Here is a 27,700-nt window from a genome sequence, read left to right on the forward strand (position 1 = left end):
CTCCTGAAGCCTACTATAGCAGATGACTTTTCCCAATTCTATAGTCACATTTTTTAGCACCTTTCATGTAGCAAAGGGAGCCAATGAAACGGTAAATGAGGAGGTAGGGCTGTTAGCCCCCAGGTTAGGGCACATCTCCTCTCCTAGCCCCAAGGTCTCCTCTCCTGCAGGACAGCTGGGGCGACCAGCACAGTGAAGCAGAGTGCACGAGCTCATGAAGAGGACAGCTCTTGCTTGGAGGGGAAGCCAGAGGCAAGGCGCTGCTCCTTCCCTCCCAGCAAGCCAAAGGGAACTACAACAGGCTGGACGCTGCAACAAACAATCTTTAATCAAGTTATGCAATATACAAAAGTTTGGTTTTCATGTAGATTAATTTCGGTATTAAAAGGCTGATTGCTCAGTCTCACCCTGGGCACGTTAAATATCTTACCTGAATTTCTACAAGAGGAAACAAAAGCCTAGAGCATCGGCACAGGCATGTACAAATAACTTACATGATAATTCTGCTCTCCCCATGCTTTGTTCCCTCAAGAGAAGGCCCAGGAGCCTCAAACAAGAGGGTTGGTTTTTGAGTCAGGCTTTTGGAAGTTAGAAAAAAACAACTAGGTATGCCATTAAAAAATAGACTTTCTATTAGAAGTGGGGAACAAGAAACCTTTGGGTACCAGTCAGAGTGAACAACGCCGTTCCCACAGCATCAGGGGCTTCCTTGTGGCAACCAGACCAGACTCAGGAGTGAGAGCCCAGCTATGTGATGGGAGGTTACAGTACGAGCAGGGATGCTACTAGACCTCCCCATCCACAGCTGGGACAGTTTGGCACAGATGTTGAGTCCATCCAAAAAACAAGGCCTAAGCAGAGGGTTTCACCCGGGCTGAGCCAGACTTTGAACTGAGGAGCTTCTCTACCATGGTGCGAGCGTAGCGGAGCCGGCTGGCCAGCTCCTTGCAGCAGCCGTGTTCCTCGATGAGGCTCAGCTTGTACGTGCGGAAGTCCCGTTTCTCATCTATGTATGAGACAGCAGCCATGAGAGGGCACAAGATGACCTTGGTGTGGTCCTGTGGGGAGAGAACACACCGTCACCCCGAGCGCTCTGCTCCTTGGGGACTGCATTTTCTCGTGATGAGCCACCCCTACAGTAGGTGGGGCATCCCAGCTGCACCCAGAAGCATGCCGACAAAGCCCCACGCTGCGGCATTCATTCATAGCTTGCCGCAAAGGGCAACAAATCGATCTGGCTCAGCCAGCTCAAGACCACTGCACCCAAGACTGTGCAGCAGTCTCCCTCCTGCTAAAGGACACAGCCCCTTCATAAGCGAGGAGTGCCTGGGTGGCTCACATCCCAGCAAGGCAGGTAAGGGGCCTCCCAGTGCTCGGTTCACCGGGCAAACTTTCAGCTCGGGTTATGCCCTCCTGCTGCCTTACATACCGCACTGCCTGTGGCGGGGGTTTATCAGCAGCTGGAGCTGTGGCCCCAGAAAAAGCAGAGTAGCAGCCTCACCTGGAAGAAGTTGATCTGCACAGTGCCGTTGCTGAGGTGCAGGATGATGGCGCTGCGGGTCCGGAACCACGTGCAGAGGTAGGGTAAACGGGCCAGCTCGTCTCCTTCCCGCGGGGTGATGTTAGCACCCGCCTTCAGCAAGTGCTCGCTCATATAGTTCCGGAAGTATTTTAATAGTGTTATCTGCAGAGAGGAAAGGCCGTGAGCAGACAGACAGAGGATGACCCCTGCTATTTGGGGAGCACAGGGACTGCTATCACAGCCCCAGAGCCTCCTCACGTCTTTCAGAGCTTGAGGTGTCACTGCACCAGCTTGTGCTAATTCTCATACTCAAAGTTAACTCGGTCTGTGATACTTGAGACTCACTTTGCAGAACACTTTGGTACATGCAAGTCTTGCGAGCACTTGTTTCTGTGAAGCTGCTCATAAATGAGCTTCAGATACCAACTAGAAGTAAACAGAGCTGCTAGCGTCTGTCTCTGGGGCCATGTTTTACCAGCCAAGAGGAGCCCTGCAGAGTGCCAGCGGCCCCAAGTTACAGATATTTCTCCCTGGAACCCACCCTGCCGACAAAATCCAACAAGGCTGGCAGAAGTCTCATCAGGAGTAGCCACCCCCAGTGAGGGCTCCTGTCCCCAGGACTGACCTTCTTGTTCAAAGCAGGGGGGTAGGATCTCACAGTGAAGTAGGACTCGGTGCTGTTTTGCTCGATGTACTGCAAGCTGTCCCCATCGTTGTACATAATAAGACGAGTGGAGTCGTTGAAGAGAACTCCAACGCTGTTGTCACACAGCTGGTAACCTAGTTCAAAAGGGAACCTTCAGCAAGGGACCACCAGTTGTGTGAAATACAAAGGCAGAAGGTTGTATCATCTAGGAATTCCCTGACTGCCATCCCACCAAGTCCAAAGAGCCTCCTCTTTGTGGAGGTCTGTGTGGCACTTTTCCTCCCCTGGATTTGTCATCCTCCTTCGTTGCATCACCTGCTGCAGAAGCAGCTTTAACCGCCACAGGGGGAACACGCGTTCACTGCAGAGCAAGGGCAGCCATCTCATGCAGCAGGTAGCCATTTTCCACCTTAAAGCGGTCAGGGCTGATGTTTGGTGACCACTACTCTGGATTCACTGGGTATTTGGTCGTGTTTCTTGGACACACACACTGGAATACTGTGATTAAAGAACCAGACCTATGCAATGCCCAAATCAAAACTTCCCCCGGCCTCTTCAGAAACTAGAAAAGGCTGAAGCGTGACCCTCATATTATTTACCTAGACCATATTTATCCGAGTAGTCCACCCATTTGCTAACCCAGAAGATGGGAATGCAGGCTGGGTCTTCAGCTTCTTCTGCAAAGAGGAAAGGAGCTTGTTAGAAGACATTTCACAGCACCCTGTGCACCCCAGCAAGCAAGCAAGGTCAAAAGGCTTCTCAGCCTTCCAGTTCAAAATTGAGGTGGTCAGCTGGTCTCTCACTTCAGACAACAGCATCACAGTGACAGAGATGCAAGTTATCCGGGAAGGCCAGTGCCTGTGGGATTGTCCCCAGACTCACCTTGTCTCACTGCCACTCTCTCGGAGGGCTTGGCCAAGTTGACTGCAGTCAGCTGCTGTAACATGTCAGCTAAGTGACAGTCAACAGCATCTCCCAGCTCCCGCAGCCCAGCTACGTCTTCCTTTTCGGGCAAGTTCTCCAGTGCAGGGCTGTCCGGTCCTGGGCCACAAGAGAGAAGAGCGTGGAGGCATGACCAGGGCGTAGGTTTCTAGAGGCACCAGATTTAAATTCTGCCCTAGCTATAGGAAACACTTCGTATACCATATAGCTAAAGCCAGTGCTGGCACTTCCTCCCTGCCTTGGTTCTGGGCAAAGGGCAAGGAGACCTCTCTCTCACTCACAGAATACTCCAGGTGTTCATAAGTTCTTAAGAATCCCCATTCCCATGGGGATTAAGAATCCACAATCCCCATTGATGGTTCTGGGTGTTGCTGGAGGCCAGGCAGGCTCTCATCCAGCACTGGAGCCCAGTCCCACCCCCAGACGCTTACACTTACCTTTGTTGAGTGCAGTCAGTGGCTTTCGCCCATTCAGTTCAAGTCCACTGGGAGCAATTGAAAATCTAGGTGCAACGGTGAGACAGCTGGTGGGCAAGCGGCTGGGGATGTATCCTGACGTGAAGAACTCGTCATTCAGCAACTCGTCAATAGTTGGGCGCGTGGCAGGGTCAGACCTCAGCATCTTCCGGATGAGGTTAGCAGCTACAGGGTTGATGTGCTAAGAGGAGACAGGCAGAGTTCGCAGACAAGGGTCAGGGGACAACACACACTAGCAGCAAATGCATTGGATATACAACCTAGGGGAAGTTCTGCTCGGGGCAGAGCTCCCGCGCTGCACCTGGCGAGCAGGCTGCAAGCCTGGGAAAACAGAATTGGGCAGGTATGGAGAGCTGTCTCCCGACAGTGTGCAAAGCCTGATAGTCAACTGACTTTAGCAAGACCGAATCAACAGCAGCGGGATGAGCTGGGGACCTAGCCCAGACCTCACAGACTTGAGCACGTCCATTTAACTCCAACCGCCCAGGTCAGATTTTTGCTGGATTACAGAGAAGCTGATGGCTCCTCAGGAGGAAGCTGGCCCTACGGGTTCACTCCACCACCAGCTGAAACATCCCCTTCCCAGCACTCTGCAATAAAAGCCGTTTCACCATTATGTGAGAGCCCATTAAGTGCCACAAACAGGAGAGTGCAGCAGAAGGCTGACCAAGACCTGCGGTGAGGTGAATGGGAAGCACCCATGGGAAGCACCATACCTTGGGAATGGTATACTCGTTCTTCTTGATTCGGATGTACGTTTCTTTTAGACAAGAAGTTTCAAAAGGCGGTTTCCCCACCAGCAGAGTGTACCTGCATGTTTACAGACAAAAGGGGTGTCAGTTTTGCGTGAGGCAGTTTGCAGGAGATTTGTATGCAGAAGTGACCCCATCCTAAGCACACCCTGGGACTTTCCTGGCAGAAGGAACACACTTGGCATGGGACGTGCAGTAGCACAAACAGTTACATGGACTGTGCCTGGTTCCTGTCCCCTGAAAGTGAAGCTAGGATCTAGTACACTCTGGAGAAATTTCCAGTTAGGAAGTGTGGATTTTTGGGAAATGCCTTGAGGCAGTCATGCTGTGCAAGAGATCAGCCTGCAGACACATGCACCAGTGCGTGCAGAGCACGGAGGAGGTTGTCTGCTGGCTGGCAGCAGGGCTCAGCCAGGGCAGGTCCTCAGGAGACAGCACGGTCAAAGTTTCAGCTCACACCAAAACCCAGAGGGGCCAACAAGACCCGGACCACAGGGACCACCTGGCCCCATGGCCACACAGGAGACACTTTGACTCACATGATGCAGCCGATGGACCAAATATCCACCTCAAAGCTGTGCCCCTTCTTGCCCAGCACCTCTGGGGCAATGTAGTTGGGGGTCCCACACAGGGTCTTCTTGCGCTCGCCATCATACTCCACTTTGGTGGCCAGGCCAAAGTCACCTTGGAGAGACAGGGAGATGGGGTATGACTGGAGATGCCCTGGATGACTGGTGCCCAAGGGCAGGGTCCCCACCACGGAGCGGCCACGGGGGGCTGATGGGGCATCACGTCACAGGCACCTACCAATCTTCACCTCCATGTCGTCGCTGAGGAAGAGGTTGCCCAGTTTGAGGTCCCGGTGAATGACACGGTGGCTGTGCAGGTACTGGCAGCCCAGGATGGTCTGGCGCAGGTAGTACCGCACCTCGGGCTCGCTCAGCGCCTTCCGCCGCTTGTGCAGCTCCAGCAGCGACTGCGGGGAACGGTCAGTACCATGGCACGGTCAGTACCGGGTGACACCAACCTCCCACCACCAGCCCCCCCTCCCCCGGCGGGGCCCCCCGCCCCCCCTCACCCTGCGGCGGCAGAGCTCCAGCACGACGTAGACGAAGTCGGCGTCCTCGAAGAAGCCCTGGAAGCCGACGACGTGGCGGTGGGCCAGGCTGCGGTGGATGGCGATCTCCATGGACATCTTCTCCTTCTGGTGGGGCTTCACCAGCAGCGACTTGGGCACCACTTTGCCCGCAAACACCTCCCGGCTCTCCGCCTCCGCCAGCTCGTAGCACCGCGCGAAACCACCTTTCCCCAGGAACCTCCCGCGCACGAAGCTCCGCCGGGTCCGCGGATCCACCAGCACCTTCGGTACCTCCTTCCCGCCCGAAGCCGCCGCCGCCGCCGCCGCTGCCGAACCGCCCGCCCGGGCCGGCTCCGCCAGGGCCACCGGCCGTGCCGCCTTCCCGCCCGCCGCGTTCATGCTGTGCCGGTGCCGCCGCGAGTGCTGGGAGGGAGCGGAGCGGAGCTGCAGAGGGAGAAGGAGGAGAGGGAGGAAGCGGCGGCAGGAACGGGCAGGCGCTGCCCGATTCAAACGCGGCCCCGAAACGTTACGCGCCCGCGACCGCTCCCTATTGGCCGAGAGGATTTAAAATCCACGCCGCCCGCCGCGGGGCACCATGGGAGCGCCCCCCCAACCCCGCCGCTCTTAAAGAGACAGGCGCCGCGCCGCGCCACGCGAGGGGAGACGGGGCGGTGCGTGCGCCGGCGGCCGTTGGTGGCGGTCAGACACGGCTCCGCCGCTCTCCGCGGTGGGAAGCGGGACACGCGTGGGGCGTGCGGGCAGCGGTTTCCCGGGGCACACGGCTCCCCAGCCCGGGTGGGCTCGTTGCGGCCCTGCCGCCGCTCCGGTTGTTGCCCACGGGGGATGGGTGGGGTGGGATGGGGGGTCCCGGCAGAAGCGCCCGCAGGCGGATCCCGGGGCGGCGGTGGGGACTCCCGAGGACAGGGCACGAAGTGTTTCGTGAAGGGAAATTCGTGGTGGGGTTTGTACCCCACGTGTGGGTGGTTTTGGGTTGTTTTTTTTTTTTTTCAAGGAAAAAACCCTACACCTAAACAGTTGGTTTCCCTGCAGATTTTTGTGATGCTTTTCCAAATCCATATGTGGCTCGTTTACAGATTCCTACATTTACTCTAAAAGCCAGTCCTTTTGCTGATTTTTATTCTAGAATCCCACCCACTCCCAGCGGCATCTTCAGCCTCTCTGTCACCGAGGGTGACACGTTGGCAGTTGAGCGTAGCTGTACCTGACCTTGTTCATGATTTTTTCACCCTCCTCTTCCCACCCACCCCACGGACACGCTGCGCACTGCTGCCCCAGAGCCTGCGGAGCTGCTCCTGTGCTTGAACACCACTTGCAGCCCCCGCCCCCTGTTCCCGAAGACTCCGAATGCACCGGCCCACCAGTTTCGGTCAGGGCAAACTGGATTAAAGCATATAGGATCAATGAAGCAATACAGCAATTTAGTGTTTGAAGTGATCACTGTTTGTACAAGATTCCTGAAAGAAGGAATTTCCCTCCCTGAGGGGCATGCTTCCCCATGCACCTACAGCTCCGCTTTGGCTATGCAGCAAAGCCCTCCCTTGGAAGTTCCATTTTATTGCACTGCGCTAGACTTAATGTTGCCATCAGGAACCCGTAATTCCCCAGGGCGGTAGTAGCACGCTGCAACCTACTGACACTCCATCTTTCCAGAGCTGGCAGAGGCGTAGAGGTGAGCCCGGGTCAGAGGGATGCTTCAGAGGACAGAAGGATAAAGTGGCCAAATCTAAGGAATGTTATCAGTGCTGAGTGTTTGAGATCTTCAGTGGCGACTTGGTTTTAGACCCTGGCAGAGGCCACCTTAACAGAGACAATAAAAGAGGTTTTAATTAAGGCAGAAGGGTCAGCTCAGCCTGCTAGAAGGAAGAGTAGGCCAAGAAGCGTGTAACGGTGCAGTGACGTATCCCTCCGTGCACTACAGCTGTGCTGCTCAAGTGATCATGGAAAGACATCACTCGGATTTTTCCAACTGCCATCCCATTCCCACTCTCACACTCACATCCTTTAATTTGGCAGCCGCCCCTTCCCGCCCCTTCCCACCCCTCTCCCACGCCAGCAGCCCAGCTTCGCGCTGCCCAACTGCGGCCGTTAATCAAGCGATCCCAGTGAAACGTACTATGTGGTGTTGAAACTTTGAATTGACACCATGGCAACACAGCACACACAGCCCCCTCCTGACCAGCTACAGTGCGGCTTCCCACGCTTCCAGAGACAGCTGATGGCAAGTTAACAGGGAAAAGTAGTACTAGTAAGTGACAGTGTAAACTCCTAAACATCTGACTTGCAGGAAGTCTACAAATCCCCAAACCTGTTGGGTCTCATGATGGGAGAGGCCTCCTATAGCCCCTCACTGCAAATGGCTTCTGCAAGGACTGGTCATGTTCTGGACAGGAGGAATTAACCATTTTTGGAAGATGAAGACAATTAGGAAGCTGCCTGTAGTACAGATGCAAGGAACGCTTAATCCTTTTTCACGTAGGTAGAAAAAGTGGCGAGCCTCGGCCTTTCACATGGACATCCCTCCGAACCCACAGGAGATCACAGAAGAACACAGCTTCCTTCTGCACTTCCCTCCACTCCCACTTCAGGAGGACTTGAGGAACACAACTGTGACTGAACAGACATTTCTAGCCAGTATGGGACTAGGTGGTACAACAGGCCCTCTGAATCTGGGCTTCTGGTAAAACACTTCACCTCTGTTGAAACCAGACAGACATGACCTGACCGATCCACTGCATTGGAGAGCTCAGCAGTACCAGCCCCGTTTTTGCAGCTTCAACACAGATCTCATCTTCTTGTCCCAGCTGTGCTCCCTGCCACGAGAAGCTGCTTCCAGCTCCTGCTTTTTTGTACAGATGCAAAAGGAGTCATGCCATCTGGGATGGCTGGATCCAAAAAGCGGGCCATTTCCAAGTGCTTGAAGCAACACTACCAGAGCTACTGCTGTACCAAATAGGTGTGCCGAACTTTTCAGTGCTGAAGAGAGGATTTTACAGTCACCCTGGTGGCTTTAGGATTCTCGCTTCAGCACAAAGAGCAGAAGCACAGACATTCTGCGTCAGAGCCATTATAAAACAACAACGCTGGCGACATTTGTGGGTGAAAGTCATCAGCTCAGAGGCAGAAAGAAGAAGCTCTTTCACACTGTTCTTCACTTTTTTAATGCGCTGGCACTGTAATAGTCAGTAATAGCCTGTAATAGTCACAGAACAGGAGACTGCAGCTCACGTGCACAGGCACAGCAGAAACCTCACTCTAGTCTCAAGTTTGATTTGAAGAGTCACACCTTGAGTCACTTGAACAACTGAAGAGGCTTTAATTTATGTACAGTAAAAATACAAACAAACCAATCAGTGGTTTTACATTTGATTAACAGTAGTTACTACACACTTTAGTACTTGTACAGCTGTTTGCTATTTAAGTTGTATCAGTACTTTGCGTTATACAGAACAGCTGAAGGCTCCGGGGCTGCTGATCTCACAGCCATACACCACATAACTAGTGTGTGTCCTGGTCCCCAGCTGCTACACTACAACATGCAGGAGCCTCAAGTTTTAAAAGCTAGAGAAGCACAATGCTAAGCCTTAATATAACACAACCAGAGCAGGCAGATTCATTTTTAGCCAGTTGTCTGGTAGCGAGGCAGGTACACACAAGTGTCAGCTGTCTCCAGCTTTCACAGAGTTGCTCCCAGCAAGAATTATTCCTGCTCTATTACATGTCCAAAATGAAACGTTCACTCTTTCCAAGAAGTCTGAATCTCATTCTTAAGTTTTATGATGCAGAAAAGCACCAAAGAGCTTTCTGCAAATATACATACTAGGTAATAAGTGCAGACTATCGTAGCATTCACTCACCCACCTCCGGTTTCTGCTTTTAATTACCCACTTTCTGCTACACTGAATTCTGTGAGTGACATGGCAATCCTCTTTCTAAAGCCCTTTGGCCCTTTAAGGTCTGCGATGTTCAGGAAGCAGAACACACATCAGCCATGAGAATCCTAACCCTGCATGAGGGATGAGAGCACAGGACTGACATCTACTTCAAGAGCTAAAAGCTAAGTAGTGTCCTGCCAGGCAAGGCACAGAAAGATAGGTTTCAATGTCAGCCAAAAGTTCTAAAGCCAATCCCAGGACGATGAATGATATCCTGTCCCTATAGGAGAAAAATCTCAGTCCACAGAGAGAAAAGGAAGAGGCCATCCACCTCAACACACAGGCCTATAGAGCAGCAAATATTTTTCTGAAGGAAAGCACTGGGTCTAATGAACCCTGTAAGTAACTGCCCATAACACACTCATCAGCCACACAGTGCTTCTGTTGTAGGATGGAGATCGCTTCTAGCAAACCTAAACCCACTTGCTTTGGGTTAGAAACAGAACTGACATGAAAGACAGGCTTAGGCTGCAGAGTACGCCCTGTCAAACTCTGCTCTGTTCCCCAGCTGCAACGAGATGTGCCCTAAAGGGAATTCTATCAGCTTTCCTAGCTCCAGAACATTTAATGGTACAATTCAGACAACATGGAATGAAATACATTCAAATGAGCATACAAAGTTTAGACAACATGACACAGCAGCTTTCACAAGGGACTGCTTGGCCAGACCATTAGTGTTGAGGAACACTCACATAAGTGCTCAGGAACAGCAGAGGGCTGTGGCCTGGTCTTGCTGAATAATATCCCTCTCCCTGCCCCCAGAATACTCCTGCGTGCCTTTACTGCTCTGAAACATGGTAAATAGGCTACTAGACCTGAGTGAGTGGCAAGAACTTCTGGTAATAGCTCTTTGTAACGTCAATCATGAGTTCCTGGGTACATTCCGGGAGTTCCCCAGAGAAGAGTCCTGGAAGAAGAACAAGAGTATGACCATCAGCATTCTTGCAGGAGAAAGCAGAAATAAGCTTATATTCAACATTCAAAGCAGTGACTTGGATTAAATTGTAAGTAAATACCAACAGAACAGCAAAGGGCTCTTCTCTCATGTCAAGCAATACTGTAGGATCATACCCCCCAGGACACTGTCAGACAGACTGCTTCAACTGGGTCCCATCACAGCTTCTGCTATTCCCCGTAAAGCACTATCAGAAGATAAATGACTGAGTGTGCAATTTGTACATTGAGATCTCTGGCACAGCCAGGTTGATGGGCAGGAACTAAACATTCATATACCTCAGCTTAATGTACCTACCTCCCTATTAACATACGAATAACGACCAAGTGGACTTCCTACAGTTTGAACCACTGAAATACCCGCAAAACCAGAAACCACGAAAGGAGGAGTGCTGCCTCTGGCAGAGCCTAATGCCTGCTGGGTTCTAGATGCCTGAAAAGCTGTGTTGCTTACTGTATAGGATGGGCACAGCTGGCATCCTAGTAATACCGTTCTGAGTAAACATATACTACCTACCTAACATACACTAAAGCAGTGAGTTTCACAAGTTAAAATTGTTACTTTTCAGTTCACCAAGTGCACTATACCTTTATTTCTAGGCGCTAAATGCTAATAGGCAACTTTGTCATAGCAATCTCATTTTAAAATAAGAATATCCACATTATCCACAATTCTGTGCAAGTAAAGTTAGAGGGAGCATACCTGGGCAGCCTGAGAAGACTGTGAAAGGTGGGACTACTGTTTCAGGAGGTAGTACTGTGTTGTCTAAGATTTTGCAGCAGTCTTTCAAAACGCATCTACGACCCTAAAACAAAGATTAGGTAAAGTTTATACTTAAAATACTGTATGCTTTTGTTTATTCCTGACAAGTTACCTAAACTTCAACAAATTTAACTGCTCAAACCCACATTTTGTATAAGGGATCATGGGACTGAATACTCTTCCCCCAAAAAATCACTTTTTCTTCTTTTTTGATGGGAAAAAAAGTCTGTTTGCTCTCAACTAACACATGTAGGGGCAGCTGCATATTAACACATGTCAATGCGCAAACTGAAATCTACAACCCAAATCATGCAGTAAGGTAGCAAGGCCTTCTGTAACTCAGCAGACAGCAACCTTGACTGTTTTGCATTATCTGCGTAGAAACACAATTCCACTTGTACTTCATGGAAAGGCTGTCTTTCCTGGACAGTCCCCATGAGTCACAATATTGTTGGGATAGACCGATCCCAACCGATAGAACCCGCTGTCCTCAGAACAGCAAAACTGTAAGCATCACTTTCTGTGGAGAAGGAAAAGGAATAGAAAGGAACAGCACAGAGTAAGTATGCTTGCTCCAGCCATTTGGTGCACATACCTTTCAACTGTTGTTACTAAGCCTCAACAGTACTCAAGAGTTTAAAGAAAAGACTAAGAAATGGCACTCACAATGACACAGTTCTTGCCTATGTGGACATAGGAGCCAATCTGGGCTGCGTTGACAACGCAGTCCTCTTCTATGAAGACATGATCACCAATGTGGAGAGGGAAAAAAGCCACCCTGTGACAGGAGAGTTATTTGTTCAATTATACAATATACAGACCGATCCACAACACTTGGACCCAAAATCACACTGTGGAGTCTCCTCTCCAGCTGCATTACCAGAGGTAGATCTGATACTAAGGAAGATTAAACAGCAACTGATCTTTTCTCATCTCCTTCTAAAGGATGGCCCAAATGAACAACAGGAAGATGTTGTGAATAAACAAAGAACAAGTGAAACACATTCTTCACATAGCCATTTTAATATATCCCAGCCTTTCCATACTGTGGTCTGAAGGGAACGCTAACCCCCATGGCAAAGCTGAAAGTTTGAGGAAAAGGCAGATTTACAGGGACACATTTCTGCAAATTGCTGTAAAAAGGGGATGATTAAGGGAGTGGAGCATCTCCCTTATGAGGAAAGACTGAGGGAGCTGGGTCTCTTTAGTTTGGAGAAGAGGAGACTGAGGGGTGATCTTATTAGCGTTTATAAATATATAAAGGGGGAATGTCATGAGGATGGAGCCAGGCTCTTCTCAGTAGCAACCAATGATAGGACAAGGGGTAATGGATTCAAGCTGGAACACAAGAGGTTCCACTTAAATTTGAGAAGAAACTTCTTCTCAGTGAGGGTGACAGAGCACTGGCACAGGCTGCCCAGGGAGGTTGTGGAGTCTCCTTCTCTGGAGACATTCAAAACTCGCCTGGACGCCTTCCTGTGCAACCTCATCTAGGTGTTCCTGCTCCGACAGGGGGATTGGACTAGATGATCTTTTGAGGTCCCTTCCAGTCCCTAGCATACTGTGATACTGTGAAAAGGACCGTAACCCTCTGAATACAGATCTCAGCCAAGCTGATGTGGTTTTTTAGGTTTGTAAACTCTAAAAATCTAAAAACTGAAGTTAACTTCTGTCTGCCTAAAAGAAGGGGACCTCTTACCCTTTACTAAACTTCTTGAAGGGTGGTCTAATGACACTGCGGCTTTTCACCACACAGTGTCGTCCAACTCGAACGTTTGCCAGGTCACCACGGATGATGCAGTCATTCATAACTATGGTCTGGAGAAGAAAAGAGAGATAAATGAGCTCAAATTTCTACCTGTGTTACCAGTTTTTATACAGCCTCATGCAGAGGTCAGGCCACTCCAGCAAGATTACATTACCTTACAGAGGATTCTTTTAGTCAAAAGAAAAGAGAGAACAAAGCAAATGACACAGGAGCCTGGAACCACCAGTTGTGCTCCCACCGTGTCAGTGAGCTGCACAAAGTGAGCCAATACACAAAGCGAGGCTTAAACACAAACAGAAACATGCTGTCGCATGGATAAAAGCCCCCGATCTGATCACATGCAGAAAAAGCTCTGTCTGCATTCTCAGAGAGCAAAGCTCCGGTACCACGGGGCCCACAGCAGTTGTTATAGGTGGTGACAAGGACCTCACGGCCTAGTCGCGCTCCCCTCCCACCCAGCCGAGCTGCTGGACAGAACGACGCACCGGGGGGATACCGCAGCCCCCTCCCCGCCGCCTACCTTGCCGTTGAGAACGATGTTCTGGCTGCCGCACAGCACGGACTGTCGGCTCACCTTATTGCCGGACGCCTGCGGACAGAAGGAGGGGGTCACTGCGGCCGCTCGGAGCCCCCGGCCACCTCCCGGACCCCGCCGCGACACCCCAAAAACCCGCCTCGGCCCCCTCAACCGCCCCCGGCCCGCTTCACCCCTCCCCTCCCCGCACCGTCTCGATGTACTCGGACTTGTTGTAAAGCATCTCGCTCAACTCCATGGCGTCGCCGCTTCCGCACGGCCACTCCCGGCTTCCGTGACGTCACTTCCTCCCGCCAGGCAGCACTTCCGCCGCGGACGCGGCCTATGGCGGCCCGGTTGCTATGGGTACGCACCGCCCGCGGGCCGCGCGGTTCCGGGGGGAGGCGGCCATGGAGGAACCGTCGGCCACGGAGGGATCGGCGGGGGAGGCTGCGGGCGGGGGCGTTCTCAGCGGCGCCCAGAAGGAGAAGGTGCGTGGCCCGGTGCGGGACCGAGCGGGGCCCGGTGCGGCGGGTGCGGCGGTGCAGGCCCCAGCCCGGTGCGTTGTGTCTTGCAGCTGAGGGAGAAGTTGGCGCTGCTGAGGAGGGAGTACAGCGAGACCGTCAGCCGGTTGCGGGTGAGCGGGCCGGGCAGGGGCCGGCGGTGGAGGCGGGGCTCGGCCCGGCCGGGCGCGGGGGAAGATGGCAGGAGGCCGATCCCAGCCCTCCGCCGGTGTTGTGTCCGCAGCGGGCGCGGAGAGCCGAGCGAGCCCGAAGCAACGGACGGGGCACGTCGGAAGAAGGAGGCCGGCGGGAACGGAGCCCCGTGGGTAGGAGCCGGCAGGCGGCTTCCCGCTTCGGGGCGCGGGGGGGGGGGCGGGAGTGCCAGGGGGGCCCTGCCAGCCGCGGTGTGCTATCCCGTGTCCTTGTCCAGCGGTGGGTCTGGGTGGGTGATGGCACGAGGGAAGCCCAGCCCAGCCACTGTCGCCCTTCTGTGCCCCCGCACCCCGTCCTGCCGAGCTGGGGATGGACCCCAGCTCTGCTGACCCTCCTGGCTCCGCTGTCCCCTCTCTGCAGCTGCTGCTGCATCCACTGTCCCCTACACCCACACTCGGCCTTTCCAGTGCTGCTGAATCGTGATCTGCAATAACATCTCCTCTCCTTTCCTCCTCACCAGGTTTGCAGCACTCTCTGATCCCAACTGTAAGATCCCACTCTTTCACTCCTAACAAAGCTGTCTAGTTTTGCTGTTTGATGTTTTTCTTGAATGGGACTTTGCTGGGAGTACTTTACACATGAGGTTTTTCTTCCCACAGGTTGTGGAGATAATGTATCTCCTAGTGCTGACAAACACGAAACCTTTCAGTTACAAACTAAAGCCTGCTCTAACCCTGACACAGAGAAGAAAACATCTGTCACATTTAAACACGTTCCCGAATTTTCTGATAATGAGGTTAGCTTGCCAGACAGCTCGCAGGCAGAAAGCACACAGGCTAGCCAGGAAAACCTGTCCTGTGGAATCGTTAGGCCTGCCTCTGAGGAGAAAAAAACCCAAACCTCCAGGAGCTTGATGAAGCTGAGGAGACGGACAAAGGCTCTGGTATCAGAGGAAAGGGAATCAGTGCATGATGTGCATCTAATCAACACTGATGAAATGGTGAAAAAACAAATTGCCCATCCAGAGGAACTTCGGTCTCCAGTCTTCAGGCGAAACAGTTCCTTGAACACTGAGGAAAAGGCTCAAAGAGCATCCAGACCAGCACTTGTGGGGACAGAGGAAAACAGTTTCACTCCTTCCAGTGCAGCGTTAGCAGTTGTACAAGACATGCTTGAAGACAGTGTCCCTCCAGGACTGCCTGAGCTGTTCCCGAGTGCGCTGAGGGACAGCAGCGATGTCTGGCAGCCTGAGTCCCCAGGTGCTGTGGCCGCATCTGATAACCATGAGCCTGCACGGCCATGTTCAGAGAGTGGTGGCTCTGTTTTACTTGACGTCAGTGGTGATGGAGGAAAAGAATCTTCCAGTGTAATAAAACAAATGGACGGTGAGAGTATGTGTGAAGATCAGGGAGAATTACATAGGCTCTTGGATTTGATGTCAGAAAATGAAGTATTGCCTCCTGGTGAAAATAACACTGTAACTAATGAGAGCAAAAGCTGTGAAGGAAATCAAAGTGACCCTAATAGCTTAAGTCCCTTTCCTACAGATCTTGCTCTGGGCAATGTTGAAGAACTGTTGGAGAATCAACAGCTTGAAATTCAGTCAAGACTTTCTCATCCAGAAAAGGTGACAGCTCTTGAAAGTGCATTGAACTCGTGCACCGTGGTTGAAGGGCTTCTCTTTCCAGTTGAGTACTATGTCAGGACAACTCGACGCATGTCTAATTGCCAGAGGAAAGTGGATCTTGATGCTGTGATTCTCAGCCAGCTAGGCAGAAGCAAGAAAGGTCAGCGAAATAAGTGTAAGCAGAAAGATGCAAATTCAGATCGGCCTTCCCAAGAAAGAGTTGAAAATGATTTGGAGTCAGGGGTCGTGCCGTTCCCTTTTCTTGCTGCAGAAAACGATCCAGCAAATTCAAGTAGTCCTCAGAAATCTCTTCCTGCGTCCAGTGGTAGCAGCACGTCACTTGGATCAATTTCTCAAAACAGTATCTCTAGCAAAAAGCGAGATCAGAGACGATCGCAGAGGAAACAAAAGGGAAGAAGAAAGTCTGCCTGCAAACCCTCTGTGCATCAGGTGTCACAGGAACTTATAGAGAGTTTGGATCTCATAACACCAAGGGAAAGCAGTAGTCTGCTCTCAAATGAGCCTCTGAGTGAAAAGGAAAACTGTGAGGCTAATCTTGAAAAATCATCTTCAGATGAGAGAAGGTTTGCTGCTGCTGGAGCTCTTGGGTCTGGAGAGACAGAAATGACTGGGGCTCTGCAGTCAACAAGTGCTGATCCTCCTGGAGGCAGCCAAGTGCTTGGCAAATGCTGTAAGACTCTGTTAGAACAGGTTCAAAATCCACTTCAGAACAATGATTCTCTGAACCCAGGAAATGAAACTTTTGCCAGCCATGTAGGGGTTCTGGAAACCAACTTAAGTGTGTGTCAGGCTGATAAACATCCAGTGGAGCATGTTAAGAATCAGCACGTGCAAGGAGCCTGCAGGATTGAGCAGCTCCTAGCAATTAATGTCCCTCCACGCCGTTCCCTGCGTTCCTCTGCAAGACAGAGAGCCAGTCAAGTCTCAAAAGGTACCTCAACAAATACAAGCACACCCTAAAACTAGAGCCCGAGAGCAAGGCAGGGAAATGTGCCAGTGAGTGCATGCACTGTTGTTCATGCCCTGCCATATTTTTTTTATTTAAGAAAATCTTATGTGGATAAACTTATTATTTTTTTCAAATGAGAGCTTTTTTAAAAATATAAATCGTTGTGGTGCCCATGTTCCTTGTGCAATTCCAGAAACTTCTGCTTCAGCACAGTGATGGGGAGTGAACAGCCGTGCATGGATGGGGAGCAGGGCTGAGAGCCTTTGCTGGTAGAGCGAATGTTGTGCGCACTGGACCTTATTTTCTAGCAAATGGATGTAAATCTGTTTCTCCAACTGAGTCTGCATATTAATGATTTACTTTTTTAAGTGCTAACAAGTGTAATACGCAAAGAGTAGCATAGTTTGAGGGTCTGTGAATATTGTAAAAAGAGAACATGTTGGGAGGAAACTAAACAAAACAAACTGACCAAACACGCAGTCATTTCTGGCTGTCTTTGGCAATGATATTTTTGCTGAAGGCTTGATGCAGAGCAATTGTGGAGTGCAGTGTCTTTCCAGAAAAGTGCCACTTCCACATATTAAGGTGGATATGGCTTTTTTTTTTTTAATAGGGTGATAGTCTGGATGAGGGATTCTGAAAGGGCTAGTTGCTGGTTATTTTATGATATGATGTTCTTGTATTGTGTTTTTCTTTGTCTAGATGAAAGCAAAAGAGGGCGTAGCTATCCAGTGGGTTCAGAGGATTCTGCTTCTCTTGGCCTCCCTGCTGTGGACCCCGATACTTGCAGCTCTCTCTTCTCCTTTCGCAGTCCCCAGTGGCTGGTCCCCAGACTGGATATCAGAGACTTTCACTTACCGGATGAGGAATTTGGACTACTAAAACTTGAGAAATTAGAATCTTCCCCTGTGAATGATTTGGAAGTTTTTGTTCCTGCTGTGTTTGGAGATGGTGCAGCTTCAGAGGACGCACAAGATGCAGAAATGAATCCAGAAGAAAAAAAGGTGAAAAGTAATTTGATTTCGCCTTTCAAAAATGGATTGCCCAAGTTACCTCACGTAGAAAGCCCAGCTTCCAAGAAAGAACTTTCCACCCATGCATTGTTCTTTACTCCCACGGGGACTGTCTTAGCTGGTGCTCCCACTCAGCCTGAGTCTCAGATTTCCTCATATGTTTTCCCTGTTGTGGGTGCAACCCCAGCTGTTTTACCATCAGTATGCAATGAGGTCTTCCCCAATACACCATCCATACCTCCCTTGCAAGCAAGCCTGCATTCCTCCAAAGGAGCATATGCCCAGGTCATGGATGATGGGGAATGCAAAGACTCTGCCATTCCACTGCACTTGGACAGCTGTGGTGCAGGATCTGATAGAAAAGAGGAGGAACAAAATACAGTGTTTCATTTAGAAGCTGAAAGAGTTCTCCATAATAAACCTGATGAGGCTGCAGCATTGGAGAAGCATCAGCAGTCGCAGAACAAACAGCAGAGATCTTGCAGGGCTTCTCCTGAACAGGTAACAAACTGCCCTCTTTGCCAAGGTTACTAAGCCAGTGGTTTTGTGGGCAAATCCCCTTTTCCAGGGTCTCACCTGACTTCAGAGGAAAGACCTCTTTGCATGCTAGCCCTGCATGCTGTTTTAAGATCAAATTCTTTAAAATTCTATTTGATGAAACTGGAGATGTGGGTTTCAATGCTTATTGCAGGGTGCATGTTTGAAATGTGTATATGAACAAAAAAGTTTCTGGTACCCACATGGTGTTGGTCTACCTTAAGGGAAATATTCAGCTAGGATTTGGTAAAGGAGATTAAATGACTCACATGTGGGATGGGTACTGAGAGAAGGACTTGTCTCTGAAGGCTGAGATATGCGGAGTGGTGATAAAAAACAATTTTTCGGGTGAAACCAGGAAATAAGCTGGGATCTCTTGGGATCTGAATCTGGGATCTCTTGTTTTTCTAAGACAGGCAAGTATGAAAAGAGGTTCTCCTACTATAGCTCTCTAAAAACTGCACGCAGAATGAATTCACGCTTCTGCCTCATTCTTGCAGGTGCTGAATGTAATTTTAAAGTTGAATTATCCTCATTCTTTACTTGTTTGTGCAGAAGAAAGATGTAGCAGAACAGTTGGCTCCGGTACTGCTTGATGGCCTGAGAGAAGAGAGCTTGCAGCTTGTATCAAAGCTAAAGGTGGGATAACATCAGATAATTTTTTACTGAGTCAGTAGCAGCTCTTTAATACTGCGTTTAACAAAAATGCAATAGAATATGCAGAATGGCTAGTTGAACATAACAGATTGCTGTATAATTTGATAAGTCTGTCTTCAGTTGTTGGAAAGCATGCTGAAAGGTTAGATTGCTGTGTATCTCCTTTTGACTGATAAAGGATTTCAGTGCTTGTTTCTGAATAATGACTGTCTAAACACATGCAAATGTCTTAACAAACAGAACTGCTGCATTTTTCTTCAGCCCTGGCTAAAATGATCTCAGCCCTCCTACCCCTGTTGCCTGCCCTGTGGCTCCTGTAGCCTCCTGTCACCACTGCAGGCACTACCTAACCCAGTAACGAACAAATTTTGTGGGGGACTATGGCACTGTGCCAAATTAACATGTTGATGTTCACACCCTTCTGGAACGGAGACTTGATTGCACGTGCAGTGACCAAAGCAAATCTTGCCCAGGACTGTTCGCACAGCTGAGCCATGGCCTCTTCCTCCTGCAGTGATGTCCTTCCACTGTCCTCTGTCTCATAGTGGGTAGGGAACAGTTGGCAGGCAAGGAAGCAACATCTGTGGGAAAGCCCACTGAACTCCAAATGAGCTTGCTGGGGGCTGGGTCACCTCTAGCTTTTCCAAACCAAAGTGCAAAGTTTTGCGCAAGAAGCAAGCCTGGGGGGTTAGCAGAACCAGCCGATGATGATATAGCTGAAGCTGAAAGCTTCTTTATGGGGGAGAGGAGAAGGCTTTTGCTTTGTTCAGTTTCAGACTCAGTCTGTGCTACTGCAAGTCCCCCCTCCCATTTGTGCAACAAGGAAAGCAAGTGCACAACTGCAGGTAGGTGGCACTCGGGCTTTGTTGTGTCTGTGCCATAGTACCCCCAGTCCTGTCACAGCTCTGGGCTCAGGTGGGTCTCTGTCATTTCAAATGACAAGTGATTTTTGTGATGCGAACCAAGATATTTGCTGCTTTGAGGGTGAAACCTACCAGGCTTATTTTCCTTGGTGCTTTACTGACACTTTGCTCAAAATTAAACTTTGTTAGCATTTAGCGTTAGCCTCAAATTCTCATCACGCTGAATGTCAAGCATTTTTTTTCAGTCTGAACCTCCAGGTTAGATAACTGTGCCTATCAGAAGAAAACCAGTGCTGCTTTGTTTTGGACAGGATTCTTCAAGTTCCTGGGCTGTGGATGTGAGTACCATGTGGTGGGAAGCAGCTGGCTGCAGAGAGCTGTGTGTGGTGACTGCTTGTGAGAGCTCTGTCTCCTTGTGGAAACCTCTGGCATCTGACCGCTGGGGAAAAGTCTATACTTGGCAGGTTGGAGAGGTATGAACACAATCCTTATTTCTAGAATTTAGGGAAGCTGTTTTGTCCCAGTGTGTTAGTTCCCAAGATACAAGGAGCTTGCAGTCTTGGTTAAGTTCTTTAGGTGGCACAAATTTTTCATTCCATCAGGCAACAGAAGAGAATGATTTGCACTGCTGATGGAGAAGGCCAGTAGCTTCTATGGTTGCATGTTATCTGTTGGAATTTGATACTTCATGTACTGAATGGTGGCTGCAGACACTGACTTAGGCTCTTGCCCTTTATGCTCCCTGGAGATGCTTTTTGTCTCTTATATCAACAGGGATTGTTTAATTAGGTAAGCAGTCAGCAGAGAGTTCAGCTGTTAATCTTAAATGTGCTTCTTCAGAAAATTAGTTCTGCTCCATATCATTTTACTTGAAACACTCTGGAAAATGGCAATAAAGTCAAAGGGACATTGTGGGTGACACTGAATTTTTGGTTTGCTATCCTAGATTCCTGTCATACAGATCGTTCCTCTGCCGGACACCTGTAATCTTGTGTGTATAGCATTGGGAGATTTGGAGATTGGAGAAATAAGGTGTTGTATTTATTTCTTACTAGCAGTTTGCACCTTGAATAGCTGCAGCTTAACTCTCCTCTTGTGTAGTGGTTGAAATTATCTCTTACTAATGTGTCGCTTTCTCAGTTGCTTTAACAGTTGGAAAATATGGAAGGGATTTCTAAAAAATCAACTGTAAAGACTTGCTTATTCACCCCTAGAGGTGGCAGACTGTTTAAACATACGCCTGTTTTTATATGCTATGGCATGGTTGAATTATGCTTCCTTCTGTCATTATGTGTACTTTTCTCTTAATTTAGGCTCTTGCTGTACTCCTCTGAGAATGACTCATTCAAGCAATCACTAGTAAAAACTGGAAATATAAAAGCTGTTCTTGGGCTAAAGGATAGGAGGCTGGTCAGCAGCAGCAGGACCGTGCAAGAGCAGCAAGTGGAAATAGTATCGTTTTCGGAGACAGGAAGGTGAGTCTGCTGGTTTGGGGGTGATCTCTGTGTGGCAGATGGAAGAAAAGTAAGGAAGCATCTCCGATGTAGAAAAGCGTCAGGTTCCTCTTCTTTCTGGAGGTGTGCTGGGTACAGAACACATACTTATTATTTTGACTGCCTTTTCTCACTTGCTAATCTGCTATTCAGGAGCAAGGATGGACAGACTTTGATGCCCCCCGAAGAAACTGTTTTAGCTTTTGCTGAAGTAGAAGGAATGAGAGACGCCTTGGTTGGCACCACTGCAGTGAACAGCGTTGTTGTTTGGTCAGTGTTTCCTCTGCAATTAAATGGTTTAGCTTGCAGGTGTACGTGGTGGTACGTTATATAGGGCCGTTGGTTGGCTGCTGATTTGCCTGTGAAGGCCCTGCAGTTTGGCACTTTAAATTCTATACAGTCGGATAGATAGTGAATGAACTATGCTGCTATAATTCCTCTTGCTCTTGCATCATATTCATTACATCTCTTCCTGTGGCCTCTTAGTTTGGTTTATGTCAAACCAAAAATGTGTCCATCTTGCATAGCGGTGTAAATATGATTAGAAAATAACAGATAGAACATGGAAATGCAGTCAGAATTTGTATTTTCACCAACTGCAGGAATTTGAAAACAGGGCAGCTCCTGAAGAAGATGCACGTTGGTTATTCCTACCCGGCTTCCTTCTGCCATCGAGCGTATTCTGACTCTGTACGTATGTGAGACATGACCTGCAGTTTATGCATGGACTGCACTGACTAACTATGGTGGGGACTTAAAGGATTAGGGTTTACAGAGTGGATTGAAATATCAGCTCTATTTAGATACATTGAAGATATTTCAAAGGTAAATAGGTTAACTAGGAGAAATAAGCCACACAAGCTGCCTTGAATTCTTGGTTTTCTGCCATGTCCTGATAAAATGTGTGTGATGCATCAAGGGTATTCCAAAGCAGCAGCACCTTGCACGTGGGAAGCAGAAGTGCTGTTGCCCAGTGCTGGTGCTTGGCAAATCTCATCCATTTCACAAGTGGGTAGCTGCCAGCGTGGTGATGGAAAACTGATGGCGGAGTGGTTGTTACTGACATGTACCCCCGAGGATATCAACTGTTTAAAAACAAGATTCATACTAATGATTCTTTCCCACTTGCTTCCACCTGTGCTGTGTTTCCAGATGGATTTTTGTAGTTTATCAAAGATTTGATTGTTCTCAGTGAGCGTTTAACCTTTTGCGCCAAGAATGTCTTGTCCGATAATGGTGGCTTGAGTCAGACTCTTTGGAGTCTTCCTCAGAATATCTATCCCATGCTGGCCTGTGGCTGTTCTGCGAGCCACTGTTTTCAGCTGTGCTGGTTTGCATGGAATTCTTGATACATTTTAAGCTCCTAGGGATTAATATGAGGCCCAGAAATTTTACTTTAAATGTCACCTCATCCGACAGCAAGTTTAGCTTTTTCAGGCAGAAAGATAAGTGCATAAATCCATTGGGTCACTGAGCTGTCATTCTCCTGCATTGCATCAGCCCTTATCAGTCAGCAGCTGCTTTGGGTTTTATCTAATTTGATAAGGAAAGTAAACCGTTTCTGTTTTATTCAGTAAAAATAATGCATCACTGTCCGTGGGACTTTGATTATAGACAGAATGTAGCAATTAATTTTTGGAAAATTCTTTGAGTTTTTTCCCCTCTCGCTGTTGTTTTTAGTGATGTATTTTTCCTCTGTGTATCAGGGCCTTCTGTTTGTTGTTTTAAGTCATCCACATGCCAAAGAGAGCGAGACCTGTGGAAACCCTGCATTCCGTGTGATAGCATTCAACCCCAAAACAGCCAGGAGCACGGGAGTGATGTTCTCCTCCCTCCCACCTGGGCACACTGGAAGGCAAGTACCTCGGGGACTCTGCGGTGCTGGCTGCATGACTCCTTCGAGGTGGTTTTGGGGGGAGAATCACTTAATGAGCTGAGCAGCGTTGCTGGCAAGGATCCATTTGCCATCTTGCTGATGATAAGGAGGCCGCATCCGTCGCTGCCGTTTGTCCTTGTGCATGGGACAGACACCCCTGGAATGGGGTGAGGGTGTTGGCTGTTTCCTGCCCGCTTCCTGTGCCAGGCTGTGCGCTGACCTCTGAGCTCCCGGTGTCACCGCACGGCCAGGGGCTTCGCTCACAAACAGCAGCACTGGTTTTCTGCCTGCTGTATGCTTTTATCTTTCTTCCCCCTCCCCCCCAAAGCTACTGTGGAAATGCTGGAACTGGGTTCATCGGGTAAATTCCCCAGGCAAAACCCCTGGAGAAAACCTCTGCAAATGAGACATTCTGAGCCTTTGTGCTGTTAAGGAGCACTTTGCTGGGTTTATTTATGTGAAAGCAGCTGTTTGCAGTCAGATGACCTTTTCCTTCCTATGTCTTGCATTTTGAGGACTAAGCTGTTTAAGGCTCAGTCTTGCAATGTGCTTATGTAGGAAACAGTATGACGGATGCGCACAAATATTAGAGGATTGAGATCTCTGTTTACGGAGCAATTTTCAAGCACGTGCTGAGGCTGCAGAAGGATTTTCTTGACATCTTTTGTTCTCAGGTGCGCTGAAGATACAACATGTGACACAACCTGGTGTCCTACAGTTGGCTTAAATTCGCTTATTAATTTTCTATGTGAAAAACTAGCCAATTTTAAAAAATGACGCGATAGTGTTTTGATGAGCAAACTGCAGCGTTGTGACCCTTCTGTGTACGACCTTAGGTACCTGGAGGGTGATGTGAAGGATGCTTCGGCCGCAGCTGTGCTGACGTCGGGAGCCATCGCGGTGTGGGACCTACTGCTGGGGCAGTGCACGGCGCTGCTGCCCCCAGACCCGGAGGGGAGCTGGGCACTGGCCCGCTGGGCTACTGCCAGTGCCTGCCTGCTGGCCGGGCAGCGAGACGGCACCGTCTGCCTCTACCGATACCGGCATCCCCAGCCAGGAGTGGCCTGACGGAGGACTTGGGGGGAGGACAAAAGCCCCCATCACCGGCAGAGCCTGGCGCTTCTGCTGCTGCCTTTAACGGGCTGTGCGTGCGCTCGGGGCGGGCTCTACCGGGCGCTCGGGTGTGTGTTGCAACGCTATTAAACCTGGTTGCTTTGGACCGGCTCCGTGCCTGCTGCCGCGCCGTACCGTACCGGGTGGGGGGCGGGAAAGGCGGGGGGGTGGGGGCTCTGTCCGGGGCACGGCTCTGCGCGGCCGCCGCCCGCCAGGGGCCGCTGTTGCCGCCGCTGTTCCCCGTCCCGCCCCGCGGCGCGCGCGGGCCGGCGGGAGCGGCGCGGTGCCCGCTGGGAACAGGTCACCATGGCGGCCCGTGTCCTCTCGGCCTGCGTCCGCCGCCTCCTGTCCCGGCCGCCCCCGGCCGCCCCGCGGCCCGCCGCGCTCGGCACCCTCTGCCCCCGCCGCCCGCGGGCACCACCGGGCGCCGCCCCGCCGCTGCCGCTGGCGCAGGTAAGGCCCGGTGCGGGAGGGAGGGAGGGAGGGAGGGAGGGCGGACGGGCCGGGGGCGGCCCGGTACTGCCCGCTGCGCGCCCCCCGCTCTCTTGCAGGTGCCGCGGGCGGCCTGGCCGCCGTGCCGCCGGTTCTCCGACCTGCCGCCCCTGACCTTGGCGGACATCAAGGACCGCGTCCTCTACGTCCTCAAGCTGTACGACAAGATCGACCCGGAGAAGGCGAGTTGGGGCCGGGGGGGGGCGGTGGGTCCGACCCCCGGGGCCGCCGCTAGCTCCGGGCAGGCTGAGGAGAGGCGCTGCCGGGCCCTCATGGGCGGGAGGGGGTCGGGAAGGCGAAAGGCTCCGGTTTATCCCGGAGGTCCTGCTGCGGGTTCCCTCCTACTGAAATGGCTGCAGCCAAATGATCTTTGATTAATATTTTTTTTTTTTCTCCCCTTAGCTCACGGCTGAGTCCCACTTCATGAAAGACCTGGGTTTGGACAGTTTGGACCAAGTGGAAATCATCATGGCTATGGAAGACGAATTTGGTAATTCGGAGCTGTGCATGGTGGGGTTCATCACTGCCTTTTTTAGGCTAATCCTTAAGCGCAGCTGTAGCAAACGTGTATTAGTTCTTTCCTGTGAATAGTAACGTTGACTTTTCTCTGATGTAATTCAAAGAAAAACATGCAGTTCTCAGTCAGTAAGAACATTCACTGGTGGCACCGGCGGGAGTCAGGAGAAGGCATCTGTCCGTCTGCTTCTGAGCTCAGTCCCTCTGGGAGCACTGACTGCTCTTCTCCCTGTACCCCTCCTGGGCACCACCTGTCCCGTTGCTGTGGAGGGGGAGAGTTGGGGGCAGCAGCGTGTAAGTGAGGGCAGGGGATATTGCATTTAGCGTGAAGGCTGCACCTGGAGCTGATCTTGGTTCCTGTGTGGGAAATCACAGATATTCCAGGTTTTTCCTCACCGGAATTTTTTTCATCCTCAATACTTGATGCCATTAGGCAACAAAGGGAGTTTTTTCCTCATTAGTTTATAATCCAAGTTTTCTTTTTGTTTCCTTTTGGACTTCTTTGTGCTTTCACTTGAAGCTCATAAATTCTGGAGTATGTGCCATGGGTCGTAAATGTCCCAGGGGTTTGGTCATTCTCTAAAACCTAGGCAGACGTTTCACTTTCAGAGCATTTGCTAACACTATTTAATACACCTACTCTGTACCGTGGGTGGAATGTTAGTGTGTGGCCACGAGGACTAGAAAGAAGAACATAAATTTTCTGGAATGTATTTCTGACCGGTTCCACGGCTGAGAGCCGTTGTGCTCCCTGCCCCCGGCTGCGGCTCTGTACGAGCTGTTGGTTGTATGAGCGCTCAACAGTAGCCTCTGTACCTGAGAGGCTTCACACCCTGGCTTGCCTGGAGTTACCAAAAACATCCCACCTTCTGTCCCACACTGGTGGCTGTGGGAGCTCTGGGAAGGCGTTAGCGGCTTTAATGAGGCGTGAGGGGCACTCGCTGGCTGGCTCGGTAGCCCTGCTCCCTCCTGTGTCTGCCCTGTCCCTTATCCAGAAGGAGTGTGGTGTAAGGCAGGACGCAGCTTGGAACTGGGCATAGTAATGAAGCGCTGGCTCTGACTGACACAGCAGCCCCTGCCTGTTTGTCCCCTGCCAAGCTGCAGTCATCTGAGCCAGCGGTAATTGCTTCCTTTAGCCTTGCTCCCGTTTCCGTTGTTTTGGGCTAAATACGTGCACTTTCTTCCAGGATTTGAAATTCCTGATGGAGATGCAGAAAAGTTAATGTGTCCGCAAGAGATTGTAGATTACATTGCAGATAAGAAGGATGTTTATGAATAAAAACAGCTCTTCGATGCCTGGTAAGCAGAAACGTGCTCCTGCCACTGTCTGGGGTAACGATGGGCATGCACAGAGTACTTGTGCACGTGTGACACCTGCAGAGGGGAGTGTCTGGCGTCAGGCGACAGCGCCGCATGGCTGTATGGCAGGCGGGAGTCTGGCAAGTCTGGGAGCGAGCTGGCAGCAGCTGCCTGCTCTGAGTTGGGGGGGATAAAATATATGTGTTTTCCTGAGGCATCTGCTGTTGGAGGGAGGATGTGGGGCTCAGCGACCTTTCATCTTGCCCTGCGTGGCACTTCAGATTATCTACAGATCTTTTAGTAGATGGCTAAATGACTTTAGTCATGAAAGTCCCATCTTTTCAGTGCTTCTTGGCCTCGTGCAGAGTGTGTCGGGTAGGGACCTCCAGAGGGGTGTGACACACAGCTCCCAGCTGCCCATAGCAAGCGTGAGCGTTTCCTCCCCACCAGACGCAGCTGAAGACGGGCAGGAAAGGAAACGGGCAGGAAAGGGTTATTGGAGCGACTGCCCTGAGGTGCTCTGGGGCTGCAGGGGAAATGAGCTGGTGGCCTCAGGCCAGTGTGCAGCAGCGGATCCCTCCACATTCCTGTTTGTTCCTGTGTGCACTTCTGGCCTCCCCCCGCACTCTCCTCCTGGGTTGGGGCGGGGGCTGCGCCCCTGTGCTGCTCTCCGAGCCAAGGTGAGGGGCTTAGCGATTTGAAAAACCCGTGGACTCAGTACATGCCTGCTTTTGGTGTTCAGCTTGTCTCTGCCTGACCCACTTCTAGTTATGCCTTAAAATGGTAGTTCTTGGTTGATGAAATATTAAATGTGTGGATTTTTATTTTTAACAGGGGATGTCTCTACCATGAGGACTGGGCTGGTGTCAGCGGGTATGAATATAAGCGCACGCGCTGTACCGTTGCTGCTTTCATCAGAAAGTTGTACTTGGACGTTGTATTTAAAGGTGTCTGAATGTGTTGTCCTTTAAAAACAAGAAAAAAAAAAAAGGAATAAATATATAAGACCATTGTTGTGTTGATGACTTTTCTGATTCACTCTGTCGGTGGTTCGCTGTGTGTGAGGACACTCCAGGGATGAGTAACGGACTTCACTAGAAACGCCCTTCTCTGACCCAGGCTTTGACTGGTGGCGCAGCCTCTGCTTGGCCGGGCCCCTTACCCCATGGGAGGATGAAAGCACTGTCTGCCAAGCGCAGTGGGAGGTGTTTGTGTGTCTG

The 27,700-nt window shown here is 50.5% G+C and overlaps 4 protein-coding genes across 4 annotated transcripts; 2 read left to right on the forward strand and 2 right to left on the reverse strand.

The window, feature by feature from the left end:
- Positions 1-823: 823 nt before the first annotated feature.
- PLK1 (polo like kinase 1) lies at positions 824-5,830 on the reverse strand. Its single transcript, XM_082490778.1, has 10 exons — positions 5,417-5,830; positions 5,146-5,314; positions 4,878-5,022; positions 4,303-4,396; positions 3,548-3,767; positions 3,051-3,209; positions 2,768-2,845; positions 2,148-2,302; positions 1,502-1,684; positions 824-1,058 (listed from the first exon to the last, which is right to left on the reverse strand). The coding sequence occupies exons 1-10, from the start codon at positions 5,813-5,815 to the stop codon at positions 852-854; spliced, it is 1,809 nt and encodes a 602-aa protein (XP_082346904.1). The 5' UTR covers positions 5,816-5,830; the 3' UTR covers positions 824-851.
- A 1,051-nt stretch (positions 5,831-6,881) lies between these two features.
- DCTN5 (dynactin subunit 5) lies at positions 6,882-13,636 on the reverse strand. The gene is made up of 7 exons (XM_082490352.1): positions 13,580-13,636; positions 13,375-13,443; positions 12,786-12,904; positions 11,753-11,864; positions 11,027-11,129; positions 10,185-10,276; positions 6,882-7,234 (listed from the first exon to the last, which is right to left on the reverse strand). Exons 1-7 carry the CDS (start codon positions 13,625-13,627, stop codon positions 7,214-7,216), a joined length of 564 nt encoding a protein of 187 aa, XP_082346478.1. The 5' UTR covers positions 13,628-13,636; the 3' UTR covers positions 6,882-7,213.
- Positions 13,637-13,778: 142 nt separating this feature from the next.
- Positions 13,779-24,279, forward strand: PALB2 (partner and localizer of BRCA2; the record flags this gene model as incomplete). The annotated part of the gene is made up of 13 exons (XM_082490735.1): positions 13,779-13,859; positions 13,946-14,005; positions 14,116-14,197; positions 14,684-16,603; positions 17,324-18,135; positions 18,727-18,810; positions 20,003-20,164; positions 20,638-20,723; positions 21,005-21,166; positions 21,338-21,454; positions 21,787-21,874; positions 22,891-23,039; positions 23,897-24,279. 13 exons carry the CDS (start codon positions 13,779-13,781, stop codon positions 24,126-24,128), a joined length of 4,035 nt encoding a protein of 1,344 aa, XP_082346861.1. The 3' UTR covers positions 24,129-24,279.
- Positions 24,280-24,456: 177 nt separating this feature from the next.
- Positions 24,457-27,492, forward strand: NDUFAB1 (NADH:ubiquinone oxidoreductase subunit AB1). The gene is made up of 5 exons (XM_082490434.1): positions 24,457-24,626; positions 24,725-24,847; positions 25,068-25,155; positions 26,369-26,480; positions 27,315-27,492. Exons 1-4 carry the CDS (start codon positions 24,480-24,482, stop codon positions 26,458-26,460), a joined length of 450 nt encoding a protein of 149 aa, XP_082346560.1. The 5' UTR covers positions 24,457-24,479; the 3' UTR covers positions 26,461-26,480; positions 27,315-27,492.
- Positions 27,493-27,700: the final 208 nt, after the last annotated feature.

The sequence above is a fragment of the Vanellus vanellus genome (genome assembly GCF_965231255.1).
Source record: "Vanellus vanellus genome assembly, chromosome: 14".
NCBI lineage: Eukaryota > Metazoa > Chordata > Aves > Charadriiformes > Charadriidae > Vanellus > Vanellus vanellus.

Excerpts from the sequence above, each read along its gene's own strand:
- NDUFAB1 (XM_082490434.1), top strand. The coding sequence starts at position 24,480 with ATGGCGGCCCGTGTCCTCTCGGCCTGCGTCCGCCGCCTCCTGTCCCGG. Across the intron at positions 24,627-24,724 it reads CGCCGCTGCCGCTGGCGCAG|GTGCCGCGGGCGGCCTGGCC; the intron begins GTAAGGCCCGGT and ends GCTCTCTTGCAG. Across the intron at positions 25,156-26,368 it reads GGCTATGGAAGACGAATTTG|GATTTGAAATTCCTGATGGA; the intron begins GTAATTCGGAGC and ends ACTTTCTTCCAG.
- DCTN5 (XM_082490352.1), bottom strand. The coding sequence starts at position 13,627 with ATGGAGTTGAGCGAGATGCTTTACAACAAGTCCGAGTACATCGAGACG. Across the intron at positions 13,444-13,579 it reads AGTCCGAGTACATCGAGACG|GCGTCCGGCAATAAGGTGAG; the intron begins GTGCGGGGAGGG and ends TTCTGTCCGCAG. Across the intron at positions 7,235-10,184 it reads AGTTCTTGCCACTCACTCAG|GTGGCCTCTGCCAGGGTCTA; the intron begins GTCTAGTAGCCT and ends GTCTCTGTTAAG.
- PLK1 (XM_082490778.1), bottom strand. The coding sequence starts at position 5,815 with ATGAACGCGGCGGGCGGGAAGGCGGCACGGCCGGTGGCCCTGGCGGAG. Across the intron at positions 3,768-4,302 it reads ACGAGTATACCATTCCCAAG|CACATCAACCCTGTAGCTGC; the intron begins GTATGGTGCTTC and ends GTCTCCTCTTAG. Across the intron at positions 3,210-3,547 it reads ACTGACTGCACTCAACAAAG|GACCGGACAGCCCTGCACTG; the intron begins GTAAGTGTAAGC and ends CTTGTGGCCCAG.